This window comes from Alnus glutinosa, chromosome 9 (genome assembly GCF_958979055.1).
Source record: "Alnus glutinosa chromosome 9, dhAlnGlut1.1, whole genome shotgun sequence".
Taxonomy (NCBI): Eukaryota; Viridiplantae; Streptophyta; class Magnoliopsida; order Fagales; family Betulaceae; genus Alnus; species Alnus glutinosa.
In genome coordinates this window covers 24,233,383-24,251,251 of record NC_084894.1, presented here as the reverse complement: position 1 = coordinate 24,251,251, position 17,869 = coordinate 24,233,383, and the positions used below count along the sequence as shown (strand labels likewise).

Sequence of the window (17,869 nt, the reverse complement as noted above, 5' to 3'; positions counted from 1 at the left end):
AATAATAAAATAACGAGAAAAAATAAATAAATAAAACCCAAGGGTGGCTAATTTTCGGGGGTGGCTCTGCCACTCAGCCACCCTCATAATAATAATAAAAAATTATATATATATTTTCAATTATATTTAATTCAATTTACACTCCCAAACATTTTTTTCTAATTTTGTTTCAAATTCTTTAAACTATCAAAACATAATTTTAAAAAATAATTTTCATCAGTATTCACAATTTTAAATATAGAAAAATATAATACAAAAAAATAAAACACCCAAACGAGCTCCGCGATGGCAACAGCCATCAAGTGGCTATAGCACGGCCCAACTCTAATTTTTGAGAAATGATTCCTACACTCATTTTTCACAACAGTCCTACAACAAGCTGACATGGTTGGTAATATTTTATTATTTTTTTTGTTTTCTTTTTGTAAAAAAATAATAAAATATTACCAGCCACATCAGTTTGTTGTGGGGCTGTTGTGAGAAATGAGTGTAGGGATCATTTCTCCTAATTTTTTATTTTTCATACACGTAATCAGTTGCCCAATACAATTATTACACTAGGAAAAAAAAAAGTACATTAACAATCTCCAACCTTTAAAAAATACTATATTAAATTACTTTTTAACAGTTTTTGAGTTTGTTTTAAAAAGTGTGTTAGGGAAAGAGATTACATTTGAAAATCTCTATAATTAACTGAAATTTGAAAAGAAAGGGTTTTCAGCATTTGAAAAATAAAAATAACTACACAAAAGTTTACCGAACAATCCAATTTTTTTTCTGGACCACTAACAAATTATTCAAAATACAAAATACTTTTCAAATATTGACCCGACCTAAAAACTCTCTACACCTTTATATCAAATGAAAATGTATTTTTGAAAGCAAAATAAAACAGCCCCGAAGCCCAATCAAGTACCGACCAACCCTTTACCCTTAAATACCCCATTATTAAAAAAAAATAAAAAATAAATTTAAGGGATACAAAATGTAGTTTCTAGCATTTATCTTCTAAAAACACCCATTCACAAAAAAGAAAAAAATTGCATAAAAAAAGATGGAATAAACATGTGGTTGTATATAACATTTGAAGGTCTAAGTATTTTTTTTAATAAACGACATGCAATGGTTGATAAAAAGATAAGAGCTAATTTAAGGTGTCTACATCAACAAGGAAACTCAAACAAATCTTCTTTTAACAATGGAATACTTGTTTCAATACCAGAAAATTGCTTTTAAAGGAATACTTTCCAAAAAGGGTCTGTTTCTCGATCCTTGTAGGTTGATATTTGATGTCAAAATTGGCCAAAATAATAATAATAATAAAATCTTTGGGTGTAAAAAACCACCAACCCCTGTGAATTGTGATGCTCTGCTTTTGAGCGAATGAATGGTGTAGCACGTGGAACATTATCTCTTTGGATGCTCTGCCTAAGAGGGTGTTTATGTGCTTTTCTAGATCATCTTGCAGCAAAAGATTCATTTACTTCTTCTAGTCTCTTAAGTTTTGTAACTTTACAAACGTATATAATTAAGATTTAAGTTCGAATTTTGGATTTCTATCCGTTTGACCCTTCTAAACTCATTTTTATCATTTCTTATTGAACAATATTGATGATGAAATTGATCGTACGGTCAGATTGGGACGCTTGCGAGATATGAAGAAATAGTTGGAGTTTTGTCGGGATTGGTCGATGGGAAAACTCTCTGATGCTTAAGTTAACAAAGAGAATATGATACAATTGAACGCATGGTTGGATTTTGCCAATGAATGCCAACAAGATAGGAAGAAACAATCAAAGATATGTTAGGATTGACCAGCATAAGAACTCTATGATGCTTAAGTTAGTAAAGAGAATATGACGAATTGTTTTAAGAAAGCTAGGGGATTTTTCATAAATGATTTTGTATGTGAGAATGTACAAGACTACAAGTGTTTGTATGTGTTGTACCTTAAATGGTTGTGAATCCTTGCCTTATGTGGGGCATCCACTGACAGGGTATAGTCTTGGCCAGGTGTCGTTTGCTAATGGGGCACAACCCTGACTAGGCATGATGTCGACTTCTTTGCGTACTTGAAGATTATGGCCATAATTAAGTGTCGTGTTGGATTCTACATTCGTTTGCAGGTTATGGATGTAACTGTGGGGTGGATGTTCACTGTGCCCCGATCCTGGCGTTTTCCGTGTAGACATTGTACTAGCATGGCTGGTCGAACTACATGGGTTCCCTCCCTCCACCTAGGTTGGGACTCGTGATTTGGACTTTATCACCTTGACCCAAGATCATGGGTTTTCGAGTATGTATTTCTAAATGGGTACTTTTATGGCCAATTAGAATGAATTAATAAGTGCTAGTGTAATGCCCTAGGTTAATGATGTAATAAAAATTAGGAAAAATTGCACCGTTGGTCCTTGTGGTATGCCATAATTATTTTTTACTCCCTATGATTTAAAAAGTTACTGGTAGGTCCTCGTGGTATGCAATAATTACAAATCGATCCCTAGCGTCAAATTCTGTTAAATTTTTTAACAGATTCCGTCAAATGCTACGTCAGCGACACGTGTCGCCATCTTAATAAAAAAAATATAAATTTATTAAAAAATAAATAAAAATACTTATTATTATTTTTTTTTAAAAAAAAAAAATTCAAAAAAAAGAAAACTGAACGGGTGGCTTGGCCACCCCTTTGGGGGTGAAGGGGTGGCTTGGCCGCCCCCAGCCACTGGGGGTGGCCGCGCGCCACCCCCAGAGGCTGCAGGGGGCGGCGCGCGCCCACCCCCAAGCCACAGGGGGTGGCCCGATGGCCACCCCAGGCCACTGGGGGTGGCGCGGGGCCACCCCCAGTGGCCGGGGGTGGCTCGAAAGGCCACCCCTGGAAGATCCAGGGGTGGCCATCGAAGGCCACCCCCTGTAGCTTGGGGGTGGCTGCGCGCCACCCCCAGTGGCTGGGGGCGGCCAGGCCACCCGTTCAGTTGTTTTTTTTTTTTTTTTTTTTAAATAAGTATTTTTATTTATTTTTAATAAATTTATATTTTTTTATTAAGATGGACACGTGTCGCTGACGTGACATTTGACGAAATCTGTTAAAAATTTTAATAGAATTTGACGCCAGGGATCAATTTGTAATTATTGCATATCACGAGGACCTCCCAGTAACTTTTTAAACCATAGAGAGTAAAAAATAATTATGGCATACCACTGGGACTAACGGTGCAATTTTCCCTAAAAATTACGCGGCATTATTACTATGCTTTGACATTTCACTCACTGCGAAAAACGCTATAATTTTTTTTTTTTTTTTTTTTTTTTTTTTTAATTAAAGAAATTATTCACAAATTTGATTAGAGTACTAAAACATTACAATCTATTTACATCCACAGTCACATATTTATATCATATAATTAATTAAACATTATAGTCTATCAACTCCTATATCAGCCTCCCTTCAAAAAAGAAAAGAAAAGAAAAACTCTTATATCAGCCATGCTTTACAAAAATATGAGCCCAGCCCACCCTAAATACTGGGTTGAAGCGGATCATGGTTGGGCTGCCTATAGTGTCTTAAGTAAGCTCAAAGGGTTAGGAAAGTAGTGAGTAGTGTTACTCAGTGAGCCGAGGTGGTTAAGTCCATGTTAAGATGGGCTATACAAGACCCAAACATATGATATCTGAAGATGGGCCTCTGAAGGGGGAAAGGTCCCCTTGGTGAATCCCACCACCCCTAATCAGTCATGCTAAAGAAATGGTTGTGTTTGGTGCTGCTTGTGCTTGAAAAGCATGTCGGACTGAAGCTTAATAAATAATCACTGAATTGAACTTTTTATGAGTTTTGGTTGGTTTCTAAACAACAATAGCTCACTGCTAGATGCCGTTTCACGAATTTGCATTTTTATTAGGCTTCTGTCTATAGATCATTCAATTATTGTGAATCATGTTGAAATATTAAAATGAAAATTTTGAATTACAAGTTCTAACATGTATAATCACAAAGTTATAGAAATGTATTTGGCAGTCTCGAAATAAATTAGAACAGCGGCTCAGCGACTCCTATTGCTATAATCTCAAATGACCACTGCTGGCTCATCAAACATTGTAGAAGAAATTCATGCTCCTCTATCCTTCAAAATTTTTCCCTGCTATTTTTTTTTTGTTTCTCGAGTTTTTCTGTCTTTCTACCGTCGACTTCTTCATCCCCCAACACCTTGAGGTAATTCTTAAATGACTCCTCTTGTCTTGCATCTTCAATTTGGTTGCAGAGGATTGATTGTCCACAAGAGTCAGCTCACAGATTTCATTTGAAAGCAGTCGTGACAACTCAAAGCATGGATAACCAAAAAGCAAATCTGTAAAAAGATTCAGAGGGGAGCAAACTTTAGCACGAGGCTAATGATCACTTGCAACATACCCCAAGATTTCCTTCTGTTCTGGCTGAAGATTTATACAGCTTCTTGTAAAGTGATGCCTATGTGTCAGATTGCCTCAACCCAACTGCACCCTGGAAATTTTCTCAACTTCCTTTTCTTCATTGTCGTCTTCAACCTTGCAACATTTCCCCAACTCCCAGCATCAGCATACAAATTTGACAACAGTAAATTGTTTCCTGCATTGTCAGGTTCAAGCTCTGACAAATGCTTAGCTGCTACTTTGGCAAGATCAACATTCCCATAATTCCTACATGCCCCTAATAATGCACCCCATACAAATAAATCAGGTTCAACTGGCATTCTCATAATCACATCATAAGCTTCAGCAAGTTTTCCTGCTCTACCAAGAAGATCCACCATGCATGCATAATGCTCTAATCTTGGAACAATCCCATACTTTTCTTGCATCAAGTGAAACAGACTTTGTCCGAGTTCAACCAACCCAGCATGGCTACATGCTGTGAGAACCGCTGTGAAAGTCAGATGATCAAGCTTCTTTCCCTCTTCCTTCTCCATCTGATTGAAAAGCTCAATTGCTTCATTGCAATACCCATGATTAGCGTACCCAAATATCATTGAATTCCAAGTAACTATGTTCCTCTTAGACATCCGATCGAACAAATTCCTTGCTTCGGCTATAAAACCGCATTTTGCATACATGTCAACAAGGGCGCTCCTTACAAATATATCATCTCCAACTCCAATCACCAGTGCATACCCATGAATCTCCTTCCCACGCCTCACATTGGCCTCAGTTGCACATGCAGGCAAGAGACTGCTTATTGTAGCCGACTTTGGATAGAACCCATAATCCAACAGCTTTCTAAAAGTAGCAAACGCCTCCTCATTTCGAAAGTTCTGCACAAACCCTGATATAACCGAAGTCCAAGATACCACATCAGGCTCAACCCCGTTGCTGCGCATCAAATTAAAAAGTTCAGAGACCATTACTTCATCACCCCTATGCGAAAACCCCGCAATTAAGGTGTTCCAAGTCACCACGTTAGGCTTCACTCCTAAAGCCTGCATCTTTTCCACCAAGTCCAACGCTTCTTTGGCAAACCCATGTTGAGCATAGCCCGAAACCATAGCGTTCAAAGCCACCAAATCCTGCTCAACCATTTCATCGTACACTCGCCTCGCCTTTTCAATTCGACCGCATTTTGAGTACATATCAATCAACGCACTCCTAACAAAAGCATCGGACTCAAACGAGCATTTCAAAACTACGCTATGTATTTTCTCCCCGGTTTCCCCATCTGAGACGCGCCCACAGGCTTTGAGAATGCTGGGAATGACAAACGCGTTGGGCCTCAGGCCTTGCTCCTGCATCTCACGGAACAGACCCAGAGCCTCATCATAAAAGCCGTGTTGTGCGTAGGCCCCGATAAGGACGATCCAGCGGCGTAGATTTGTTGCGGGAATTTGGTCGAACAGTTTGCGAGCATAGGACGGTTCTCCACATCCCGCGTAGAAGGCAACGAGCTTGGCGGCAAAACGAGTTAAACGAGCCAAGCCAGTGATGATGAAGTGAGCGTGGAGTTTTTTTCCCGAGTGCAACTCTCGACCATCATCGTACATCTCCATGAGTTCATCGTAGGCGCCGGGTGATGTTTGATATGTGCGGTAGAAAATGGGTGTTTTGTTGTGGGGCCTAAGGAAAGTTGAAAGCTGTGGCTTTGATGTAAGAGGGTGCAGACGCGTGGAGGAAGCATATACCATTTTAGTGTATAAATAAATAAGTTTCTTCAAAAGATCGCTGCGTTATGCGACTTCAACTTGTCTTACATTATAGGAAATGGGTCCTCGAGCGGAGAAGAAAGAGAAGAAGCTCGATGAAGCCAATTGAGGGATTTTCGGCCACTGGGTGTGGGTAAGGTAAAAATGTCTAGTTTTCTTTTTGTATTCTCATTTTACCCACTGATTATAGAACACGAAAATCATGTGTGCATCGTTTTTAATAAAAAAAGCTTGCATTTTTTTTAGTTTACATACTTAAAAATTTAATGTTTATGTGAACAGCACCTCAAAAAATACTAATGTGTGTCGCAAATCTTAATTTCTTAGGTAGAGCACCTCACCAATACTTGAATTTATTCTATGCGATTGCTTCTTTCGAAGTAAATGCATATTTATCCTAGTTCATCTATATCTGAGACATCTCTATTTTGATATTCAGTCTTTGTTTGTTTGCAGAGCCTCGGGATACTGCTGTGATGTTTTTGATTAATGTATCTAAGTCCAAATGGTATACTGATTTATGTTGGTTTACTACACATTGTGGATCAGACATAAGAACAGTTGCTTTAAGAATCATTAATACGGAACAACTTGTCATGGTAGATCTCATGCTGTTGTTTGGCTCTGATGAGTAATCAGGAAATATTTCTTAGTAACTGTTTGAAGATTGGGCCGACCCATATTTCTGTTCTGTCTATCCTGTCATCGCTGACAGCCTTTCCCAAAGTATCAAAGCTTCGTTGAAATACTCCACCTTGTTTGACCGCTACAATGCTCGTGGCGAGAACGTCATGCTTCCCGAAATCTTGTTCGAGTGATTCAGGTTACCAACATTAGGGAATTTTCTCTGTTACCAACAATCATGCGAGCTAAACGGCTTACTACGTTTGGACATAAACAGTTTTCCTGCTCAAACTCTCCATATTTTAAGTTTCATTACTCATGCGTCTCCACCGTGATTCTATCAAAACCCAATCTCCGCTCCACTGCAAGCCAAAAACGCAGCAAATTTCTCGTTTACTGCAACACTCAGATCACGAAATATGGAAAAAACGGTGATATCAAAGAGGCTGAGTCCATCTTCGATCGCATGCCCCACAAGAATACCATCTCTTGGACTGCCATGCTCACAGCATATGGAGAAAATGGCAAAACTGTCAAAGCTCGAAATATGTTTGACGAAATGCCCGAACGAAGCACCGCTTCATATAATGCCATGATCACTGCATATATTCGGAACAATTGTATGGTAGAAGAAGCTTTTGAGCTGTTTTCTGAGATGCCCAAGCGTAATGCTATCTCTTATGCTGCCATGATCACAGGTTTTGCACGGGCAGGGATGCTTGACAAGGCCGAGAAGCTCTATTCTGAGATGCCAGTGAAGTGGCAGGACCCCGTTTGTTCGAATGCCTTGATAAATGGGTTTTTGAAGGTGGGAAGGTTGGAAGAGGCGGGTTGGGTTTTTGAGGGTATGGTGGAAAGAGACGTGGTTTCTTGGAGTTCTATGGTTGATGGGTACTGCAAAGGGGAACGGATAGTTGATGCCAGGAATTTGTTTGATATCATGCCCGAGAGAAATGTAGTTACTTGGACTGCAATGATTGATGGGTATATGAAGATAAAGAGTTTCAAAGATGGGTTTGAATTGTTTTTAGGCATGCAAAGGGAAGGAATAGTGAAGGTTAATTCAACTACCTTGACTGTGCTGTTTGAGGCTTGTGGCACTTTCGGTAGGTGTGGAGAAGGGATTCAAGTGCATGGATTAGTTTCACACATGGGATTTGACTTTGATGTCTTCTTAGGAAATTCTATCATGACCATGTATTGTAGATTTGGTTGTATGGATGTAGCTACCAAGTTATTTCATCATATGAGTAGGAAAGATGTAGTTTCTTGGAATTCATTGATTGCAGGTTATGTCCAATGTGGCTCAATTGATGAAGCCTTCAGGCTATTCGAGAGGATGGCAGAAAAAGATGTAGTATCATGGACGACCATGATTACAGGATTCTCTAGCAAAGGGATAACTGACAAATGCGTTCAGTTGTTTAAATTGATGCCTGAGAAAGATGATATTTCTTGGACTGCTGTCATTTCAGGGTTTGTGAATAATGGGGAGTATGAGGAGGCCTTCCGTTGGTTTATTAAGATGCTTCAGAAAGCAGTCAGGCCAAACCCTCTTACTTTGAGCAGTGTGCTTAGTGCTTCAGCCAGTTTAGCAACACTTAACCAAGGGCTGCAAATCCATGCTCATGTATTAAAGATGGTTATGGAATTTGATTTGTCCATTCAAAACTCTTTGGTCTCGATGTACTCAAAATGTGGAAATATGGATGATGCCTACCGGATCTTCACAAATATCACTGCACCTAATATTGTTTCTTTTAACTCGATGATTACTGGGTATGCCCAAAATGGGTTTGGAGAAGAAGCACTCCATTTATTTCGGGAAATGCAGAATGAAGGTCAGGAAACAAATCAAATCACATTTCTTGGTGTTCTTTCAGCTTGCACCCATGTGGGATTTGTAGAAGAAGGATGGAACTACTTTATCTCAATGAGTTCACAATATAATATTGAACCAGGGCCTGACCACTATGCATGCATGGTTGATCTCTTTGGCCGAGCTGGATTGCTAGACAAAGCAGTTGATTTGATCCAGTCAATGCCTTTTGAGCCACATTCTGGAGTTTGGGGAGCTCTTCTTGGTGCAAGCAGGACCCATATGCATATTGATATTGCAAAGCTCGCGGCTGAACACCTAATCGAATTGGAGCCCGATAATGCAACCCCTTATGTGGTCTTATCGAACTTATATTCTGTAACAGGGAAAAGGAAGGATGGGAATGAAGTCAGAATGACCAAGAAATCAAAAGGGATCAGGAAGAATCCAGGTTGCAGTTGGATTATAGTGAATGACAAGGTTCATTTGTTTCATGCAGGAGATGAATACCATATGGACTTGGGAAGGATTAAGGTTACACTTTGGACCATTGCAGTGGAAATGAAACAGTTGGATTATAATAGATATTGACATGTTTCCTTTCTTTAAAATGACCTATATGTCACTGGAGGACCGGAGTTCATCACCATTAGTGTTTCTTGTATATATCTTGGTTTTCTTCTGATTCTTATATTTGATTATTTGAGGCTAGTATTGAGGCTTTATTTGGGAGGACAACAGAGATTCTTGGGTTGCTTTTCCTTCTCTTACTTTAACTGGAGGCTTGAGGAATTAAGTAAACAATTACAAGAAAAGGCATCACTCTTTCAATGGGTACTGATGGTTTAATATACAGCTTACATCAAATTAGTTTTTTTTCACTTCTCTCTTTGGGAACTTGTATGGGGCTGAAAGTTTTCAAAAGTTTTGAAGAAGACATCTAAGTTTTTACTGATGGGATTGGATTGTCATAAAAATTGTCCTTCTTGTGTGTTCTTCGTAGACCACATTCATGAGGATGCCTCAAGAGTCTGTTTCTCTATACAAATGCCTTGAAGCCTTCTTAAAGGAGGAGCCTTTAGGACCAGAAGACGTGTGGTTAGTGTGTACTCCCATTTTTTTTTTCATTCTAGCTCTAATTTTTTTTTGTTCTTGTTGACAGTTATTCTCGACTTTGTTTGGTGAATGAGAATGAAAAAAAATAAAATAAATACTTTTACTTGATTAATCTCAGATTGGGTTTGGTCCTTATACCATTACAAACCTCTTTGATTTATTCTTATGCAAATCAAGCTGTTATTTTATTCCGCTTTGTATAATTACTTTGTTCTATATGTCACTATAGGTACTGCCCTAGCTGCAAGAAGCTTAGGCAAGCCTTCAAAAAGCTAGATCTCTGGCGATTGCTTGAGATTCTTTTGTTCATTTGAAGAGGTTCTCATACGACCGATATTTTAAGAATAAGCTATAAACGTTTGTTGATTTCCCAGTTGATGAACTTGATTTCTCAACCAACATTGCCCACAGGAATAGCCAGTTCTCTAATTGCTACATGCTGTATGCAATTAGTAATCACGATGGAGGTTTGGGTGGCGGTCACTATACAACATCTGTTCATGTAAGTGGTGTTTCTTCGGTTTTTATTTTTAATCAATTGCTGGTTGCTAAGTACCTTTTTAATCTTTGATTCCTGAAGGTGGGACTATATATAGGATGTGTACCATAGAGTTATTCCTTCTTCGTGGACACCATTACGATTATAGGGCTTTATCATTGAAAGGTTTCATTCCAACCTACGTAAGTCTGAAACTTTTTGACCTATTTGGAAATTTGTTGTATAGAATCACAAAGTGTGATGTTCTAAAATGATAGGATTATTGCTGAAAATTTGGATGCTAGTCCAATATATATATATATATATATACTTTTCGCCTAAGCAAATAGCATACAAAAAGATCAAAGAACAAGGCTAGACAACATCAAACCAGTAAGAGACAATGCCGGTAGAAGACAATAAAACTGGAAATGGGCTAAAAGCCGCAAAATGCCCAGCACACAACTCTCTACCAAACAACCCTTGCCTTCCCCCTCCTTTCTTTCTTTCTCTATCTAACGTTTATTTGTTATGATTTCTCCAATCTTATTGTTGTTCCATTTGAGTTGCTGGTCATGTGATGTCGTATAACATAAGTTCCGAATCTCCTCTTACCCTTCTCCTTAGTGCCAATTACTTATCAATATATATATAACTGAAGGGGATGAAAGTGGTGTATTAGAAAAATTAAGTACCATAAGAGATGTGGTTAGAAACCGATGGATGTGATTAGAATTGGCACAAACCATAGGGGGTTTAACCGAATTCATTGTTTTATTGGCAAAAGGAAATATACATTTTTCTTAAAGCATCTATATGGTCCCCATATATCTTTAGTTTGACACTTAGGGTTATCATGCTGCCCTTTTAAGTGTATGGCTAATAAATAACGACTCTTGTTAGGAGCAATGATGGAAGATGTTGCAGTAATGAGAGAAGACAAACTGATATTGAGAGGGTTGAAGTTCCATGGATATCATGGGGTGAAGCTAGAAGAAAGGAAGCTGGGTCAGAAGTTCTTGGTGGACGTTGATTCCTGACCAATGTGATAGGCCAGGATTAAAAGCTGCATTTGTTCCATGCATGCTGACATTTTTCAAACACTTGGTAGGCGCGTTTTTTTTTTTGGACATACCTATCTTATTTGTGTTTCATGCGGTTTCCCTTGCGTTTTGTATTTACTTCCTTTGTCCTTGCATTTTACGTTGAGCATCTTTGCATTTTGTATGCATTTTATCAGCCTGCGTTTCATATGGTCTTTTATGCGTTTTGGGGGTGGATAGGAACTGCTGTAAATTCTTTTTAGAGTATTCTAACAGAATGGGGTATGTATGTATGGGCTTCAACGGGTAGATAAAGCTAAGAATCAGAATAGTAACAATTGTCTGTAATTTGGAGACTAAGCCTCTCGAACAGTTCATTATCTTTTTCAGTATTTCGCATTCATCATCTTTTTTCTTTACATTCCACATCAATCCATTTCTATTATACGCATCATAAAATATAAAAATCAAAAAATAAAACCTTTTACAGTGTGTGTGACTGAAATTCTTGCTTAATTTTCAATTAATGGAAATGGTCTTGAAATCAATTCTATACCCATATTCCCTTTGAACTCATATATAATTTGCGTATGTAATACTGTACGTGATCGTTGTGCTATTATTTAATTTGGTAGTCAGATTTGCCAAAAGCGTTGGATATATATGGTAGACTCCAGAATTTTCTGAACTTATAATTTGGCTGCTTTTATATAACTGAAAGAGATTGTAAATGGTGAAACTTTTGCTTAAGTTTTATTGAATACAATGTATAAGGAAATACATCATTACACTTAAGGTAGAAATACAGAAAATAATCTATGTTTAGGAAAGTCTTCTCCATCGATTTACTGTATACTAGCCGTTGGAGCTTCAGCAGATACACCTGCTGTGGCAGCCGTATCATAAGGTTTAACAATAACAACAATAACAACGATTTGTTATTGTTAAACCTTATAATACAGCTGTGGCTGAGTAGGTGAGAGAAATTAAATGCTGAATGATAAGTATTGGAGGTCTATGATTAAAAGGTCCAATCTAACGGCTGAAATTGAAATGCTTAAAAGGCTAGAGTTTAACAGCTGGCAAGAATCGAACGGCTTAAAGAAGTCAAGGGAAAGCGTTTGGAAGGCGCAAAAGTAGAGCAAGCTAGGGACGTGAGGAAAACTTGTTGGGGGCATTAAATGAGATGGAAGTAAAACCAACGGCCGAGATTAAGTTAAATTTAATCGTATGGCTCAGAAGAGTGTGAAGAACACGTTGCTGATAAGATGGTTGAAAGGGTCTTTGTTTTTTTTTTTTTTTTTTTTTTTTTTTCTGGGCTATTAAATGCGTAGTCCGAATTCTGCGGGTAAAGTCATATATGTTGAATAAATATATGAGCCATCATCTTACATTATTTTTCATGAAATTTTCGTAGAACTTAGTTGTGGATGAGGACTGAGGAGTCATATCATAGTACTTTAATTACGAAGAGAATAATTTGAAGAAGAAGTGTTACCCACATCACAAGTATTGTTACGAAGAGAATAATGTAGGACTCAATAATATCTAAATAAAGGCTACGTACGTACCAATTGAGGCAATTATTAATTTCCTGACTTTTCTTCAATTCTTCCAAAACGTATGACAGGAGCTAATTAAGTAAAAGGTCTCTCTTCTCCTACTTCATTTTCTTCCTCTTGCTCGGCCACGTGCGACGACTCAGAGTTACAGGTCAAAAAGTCGTGTTCGCGGAACTTTACTTGCCTGATTCGTGGCCACAACCCCCGGCTATATATTTAATCACACACAAAACAAATCAATACCATCCTGAATCCACCATTAGTTAATATCAGTACCACCTCTTCCATTCCCTGCAATGAGATCGCTTGCGGTTTTTTCGTGGCTTTTCTTGATGCCCATTTACTCACTTTTCTTAATTAGCATTTGTGTCTTTGGCGTGTCTGGCCAATGTTTCGGCAATCAGCAGTCGTTGTTGCTGCAACTGAAGAACAACCTTACATTCGATCCTGCTATGACGTCCAACAAACTTGTTAAGTGGGATCAAAGTATTGATTGCTGTTCTTGGGAAGGCATAACCTGCCATGAGGGACGTGTTATTGGTCTCGACCTGAGCAATGAATCCATCTCGGGTGGACTTGACGATTCAAGCAGCCTCTTCAATCTTCAGCATCTCCAGAGCCTGAGTTTGGCTTACAACGACTTCAACTATTCTCAAATTCCATCACAATTTGACAAGCTGGCGAATTTGAGATATTTGAATCTATCATACGCCAACTTTGCAGGGCAGATTCCTATTGCAATTTCGCGTTTGACAAGGTTGGTTACTCTTGATTTATCTAGCAATTATTACACCTACAAAGCTGCTTATTCTCTGACACTTGAGAATCCAAATTTAAATATGCTCATTCAGAACCTTTCAAAGCTTATCGAACTTCATCTAGATGGTGTAGTTATATCAGCCCAAGGTAAGGAGTGGTGTCACGCCTTATCATCTTCATTGCCAAATCTGAGAGTGTTGAGCTTGTCATACTGCAATCTTTCAGGCCCTATTGATTCGTCACTACGGAATCTTAAGTCCCTCTCAGTTATTCGTTTGAATGGTAACGACTTTTCTTCTCCAGTTCCAAATTTTTTTGCAGATTTCAAAAATCTGACATCTTTGAAAGTCTCATCTTCTGGGTTGAATGGAACATTTCCAAAAAAGATCTTCCAAGTTCCAATGCTACAAACGCTTGACTTATCATTCAATGATTTGCGAGGGTCATTGCCACATTCTATTGGCAATCTTAAAATGTTGTCAACAATAGATATTCGGAATTGCAATTTCAGTGGATCAATTCCAGACTCATTGGCGAGCCTCACACAATTGGTCTATTTGGACATGTCATCGAACATGTTTAGTGGATCAATTCCAGTATTTAGCATGGCCAAGAATCTAACCGACCTAAACCTTTCTTCCAATAATCTTACTGGTCAGATTACTTCCACTCAGTGGGAACAACTTTTGAAATTGGAAAATCTTAAATTGTATAGAAATTCACTGAATGGGAATATTCCAGTTTCTCTATTTTCCCTTCCATCATTGCGATATTTAGGACTCTGGTCCAACCAATTTTCTGGTCAACTCAAAGAATTTTCCAATAACCTAAAATATATTTATTTGGATAGCAACCGGTTGGAAGGACCAATACCCATGTCTATCTTTGAACTTCGAGGTCTTGAAGGCCTAGCACTTGGTTCAAACAAATTTAGCAACTCCTTGGACCTTAGTGTGATTCAGCCGTTAAAAAATCTTTTCTACCTTGATCTTTCTGACATCAACTTGTTAACTGAATATAATGGTTTTAACCTTTCGTTATCCTTGGTTCAGCTTTATACATTAATTCTCGCTTCTTGCAAGTTGAAAAAATTTCCCGATTTCTTGAGAAACCAATCCAGTTTATCCTATCTAGACCTTTCAAATAACCAAATCTATGGTGAGCTTCCAACAAGCATTGGTCAATCCCGTGCCTTTGGTGGATATTTGTCTCTTTCAAGTAATAAATTCTATGGGAGCATCCCTCGATCAATATGCAATGCTACATATCTTGAATTTATAGATTTGTCTAGTAATTTCTTCAGTGGCACAATTCCTCAATGCTTGATTGAGAAGAGTGGTACACTACTCGAGGTACTGAATTTAAGGAAAAACAAACTCAACGGCACAATTCCTGATGCATTTCCAGATAATTGTGGTTTACAAACTTTAGCTCTCAATAAAAACCAACTAGAAGGAAGGTTACCAAAATCTTTGGCCAATTGCTCTAGGTTGGAGGTCTTGGACATTGGAAACAACCACATCGAGGGTACCTTTCCATTTTACTTGAACCACACATCGTTGAGGGTCCTTGTTTTGCGATCTAACAAATTTTACGGGCCCATTTCTCATCCAAAACATAATGCCCCCTGGCCGATGCTTCAAATTGTTGACGTAGCTTCAAATAATTTTACTGGTAACCTTCCTATAATGCTTCTTTCGTCTTGCATGGCAATGATGGATCGTGCACATGAGGCACACTCAAAGCTCAGTTACCTCCAGATTAGTACTCGTTATGGTTTTTACTATCAAGATACGATAACAATTACTAGCAAGGGTTTAGAGGTGGAGTTGGTGAAGATCCTAACTAACGTCATGAACCTTGACTTCTCTTGCAACAACTTTGACGGTCCTCTACTTGAAGAAATTGGAGAACTCACACTGTTATATATTCTTAACCTATCGCACAATGCTTTAACGGGCGAAATCCCAGCATCTTTGGAAAAATTGAGTAAGCTTGAGTCTTTAGACCTGTCAAACAATGAGCTTACCGGTAAGATTCCTGTGCAACTCGCCAATGGTCTTATTTTCCTGTCGGTCCTAAACCTTTCATTTAACCAACTTGTGGGACAAATTCCATTCATCAAGCAATTTGCTACATTTTCGGAAAATTCCTTCAAAGGAAACGAAAGATTATGTGGTTTGCCTTTGAAATCACAGTGCTCACACGAGGAGTCACGATTGCCACCTCCGACATATGAAGAAAGTCATTGGAGTATGATTGATTGGAATTACATAAGTGCTGAACTGAGATTTATTTTTGGGTTTGGATTTGCAATTGGGCCCCTTATGTTCTAGAAGAGATGGAGGATATGGTATTACAAACATGTTGATGACATTCTTTTCAAGATCTTCCCTCAACTGTATCTTGGAAAAGAACATCGTCGAAGACAAACATTCAGAAATCAAGGGCTGAGGCACTAGTTATAGTTATGTTCAGATGCAACACCTCCAGGTTTGTCATGATAAACTCTTCCTTTTCTAGTTCCAATTCCTTCTTTGTATGTGTTTCTACTTTCAAAGAGTGTTTTATAAACTTCTCTTTTGCTTAAAATTTTACAAAAATTATAAAAGCAATAGCTGTATTTAATTTTTACGCATTATAAACATTATTCTAATCCCCATAAGATCAGTTGTTCTTCTCCCTGTGCAATTATATTGCAATATGCGACCTTTTGATTATTGTGATAGATCTTTTAGGAACGTAGGCTTTGTAGGATTGATTAGGTGAATATATATAGTCTTAATTAGTAGTGCAAATCTTTCACGTGTTCGTTGAAGTAGAGGTTATGCTTTCGTGTGCCATTAATTTTTGTACCAATGCATAATTTTACTAGGGGTAAAGTTCATATACCTTCTTCAAACTACCATCCAATTGATAATGTTCCCCCAAACTATTAAAAATTGTCAATGTTTCCCCAATGACGAAAATAACTTTAATAAAATAATTAAAAAAAAAACACATAAACACGAAGGGTGGTCAAATTTTAAAATTAAAAGAAAAATTAAAAAGTTTTCTTTCAGTTTTTATTTTTTGGAATTTATAGGGTATTTTTGTTTTATTAAAAAAATTATAAGGTCATTTTGGTCTTTTTGCTGGCCTTTGAGGGGTATATTGATAATGTTTTGGTAGTTTTGGAGGACATTGTACCAATTCAAAGTTTGGAGGAGACATTGTCAATTGAGAGGTAGTTTGAGGAGGGTATGTGAATTTTTCTCCAATTATTTAGTATTGTCCCAGTCTCATGTTAAAGTCCAATAAGGAATAAATCTCCAATAAGGGGTTTGATTCCTATTCTTCTTAGTATAGTTAGAGTCCTAGTATAAAGTTAATAGAGTCGGTCTTAATCCTAGTCGGTCAATTGATAATGCATTTCACTGTGTTTTTGAAGATCACGGTTATGTCGAAGTAGTCATTAGAGATCACGACATCCTTCAACAAACCCATTTATCATTTTCCTGTGTTTTGTACTAGTTAGTGTGCATCAAGTTCATTGTGCAATTATTCAATTAGATTGTGTAAAAGAACTTTCGGTTGATACTGACTTACACCAATATTGTACGCCTGATCACTTGCAGAGATATATTGCTCCAAGTTTACTCTGGAGGAAGTTTGCTGAAGTCTGTAAGGCCTATCCGATGGCAGTTATGCTCAGTTGCTGATATACTACTTTATGTGTAATAATTTGCACTACTTTTGTCATGTTGTCTGAATTATAATTATTTTCCCTATTTATTGCTTTGTCTTAGTGTTGCTTGTGCTTGAAAAGCATGTGGACCGAATCCTACTCAATAAATAATTAATGAAGAATATGTATGCCCCTAGTTTTTCATCTGTATCTTTTTTTGTTTAATTTTTAAATAATTTTGTATCAAACAGCCTTAGAGCGGCTAGTCAAATGCCTCAAAATAATCAAATTTGACTATTATCAAGTTTTTTTTTTTTTTTTTTTTTTTTTTTTTTTTTTTTTTTTTTCCAATCCAGCAGATAAAGCAAAGTAGCTATTTTCTTTATAGAATGAATAGTGAATAGACTATAACTAATAAAATATTGAGAAAAGCTAAAACTAAAATAAAATGATATTCATGTATCGCACTCTTTCTCCCACCCACTTTTCATTATAAAAGCATGCATAATAATTAAAAATACATAAAATGATTATTGAAGACGAACGAAATATTGACGATAGTAGTGACATTGAATATGAACAAAATCAATAAAACTCCATATGTACAAATTTCTTACGAGCATACTCCTGAATTTTT

At 37.5% G+C, this 17,869-nt stretch overlaps 3 protein-coding genes across 4 annotated transcripts; 2 read left to right on the top strand and 1 right to left on the bottom strand.

The window, feature by feature from the left end:
* Positions 1-3,833: 3,833 nt before the first annotated feature.
* LOC133878126 (pentatricopeptide repeat-containing protein At5g59600) lies at positions 3,834-6,156 on the bottom strand. Its single transcript, XM_062316633.1, has one exon. It carries the CDS (start codon positions 6,144-6,146, stop codon positions 4,470-4,472), a length of 1,677 nt encoding a protein of 558 aa, XP_062172617.1. The 5' UTR covers positions 6,147-6,156; the 3' UTR covers positions 3,834-4,469.
* A 40-nt stretch (positions 6,157-6,196) lies between these two features.
* Positions 6,197-11,382, top strand: LOC133878125 (pentatricopeptide repeat-containing protein At1g53600, mitochondrial-like). Of its 2 annotated transcripts, XM_062316631.1 has the most exons (5): positions 6,197-6,302; positions 6,621-9,705; positions 9,953-10,041; positions 10,135-10,225; positions 11,105-11,382. In XM_062316631.1, the coding sequence occupies exon 2, from the start codon at positions 7,027-7,029 to the stop codon at positions 9,196-9,198; it is 2,172 nt and encodes a 723-aa protein (XP_062172615.1). In that variant the 5' UTR covers positions 6,197-6,302; positions 6,621-7,026; the 3' UTR covers positions 9,199-9,705; positions 9,953-10,041; positions 10,135-10,225; positions 11,105-11,382. The 2 variants fall into 2 exon arrangements, with proteins under 2 accessions (XP_062172615.1, XP_062172614.1); XM_062316630.1 differs by having other exon boundaries at positions 9,953-10,225.
* Positions 11,383-13,072: 1,690 nt separating this feature from the next.
* LOC133878386 (receptor-like protein 6) lies at positions 13,073-17,428 on the top strand. The gene is made up of 2 exons (XM_062316938.1): positions 13,073-16,058; positions 17,183-17,428. Exon 1 carries the CDS (start codon positions 13,103-13,105, stop codon positions 15,899-15,901), a length of 2,799 nt encoding a protein of 932 aa, XP_062172922.1. The 5' UTR covers positions 13,073-13,102; the 3' UTR covers positions 15,902-16,058; positions 17,183-17,428.
* Positions 17,429-17,869: the final 441 nt, after the last annotated feature.

Excerpts from the sequence above, each read along its gene's own strand:
- LOC133878126 (XM_062316633.1), bottom strand. The coding sequence starts at position 6,146 with ATGGTATATGCTTCCTCCACGCGTCTGCACCCTCTTACATCAAAGCCA.
- LOC133878125 (XM_062316631.1), top strand. The coding sequence starts at position 7,027 with ATGCGAGCTAAACGGCTTACTACGTTTGGACATAAACAGTTTTCCTGC.
- LOC133878386 (XM_062316938.1), top strand. The coding sequence starts at position 13,103 with ATGAGATCGCTTGCGGTTTTTTCGTGGCTTTTCTTGATGCCCATTTAC.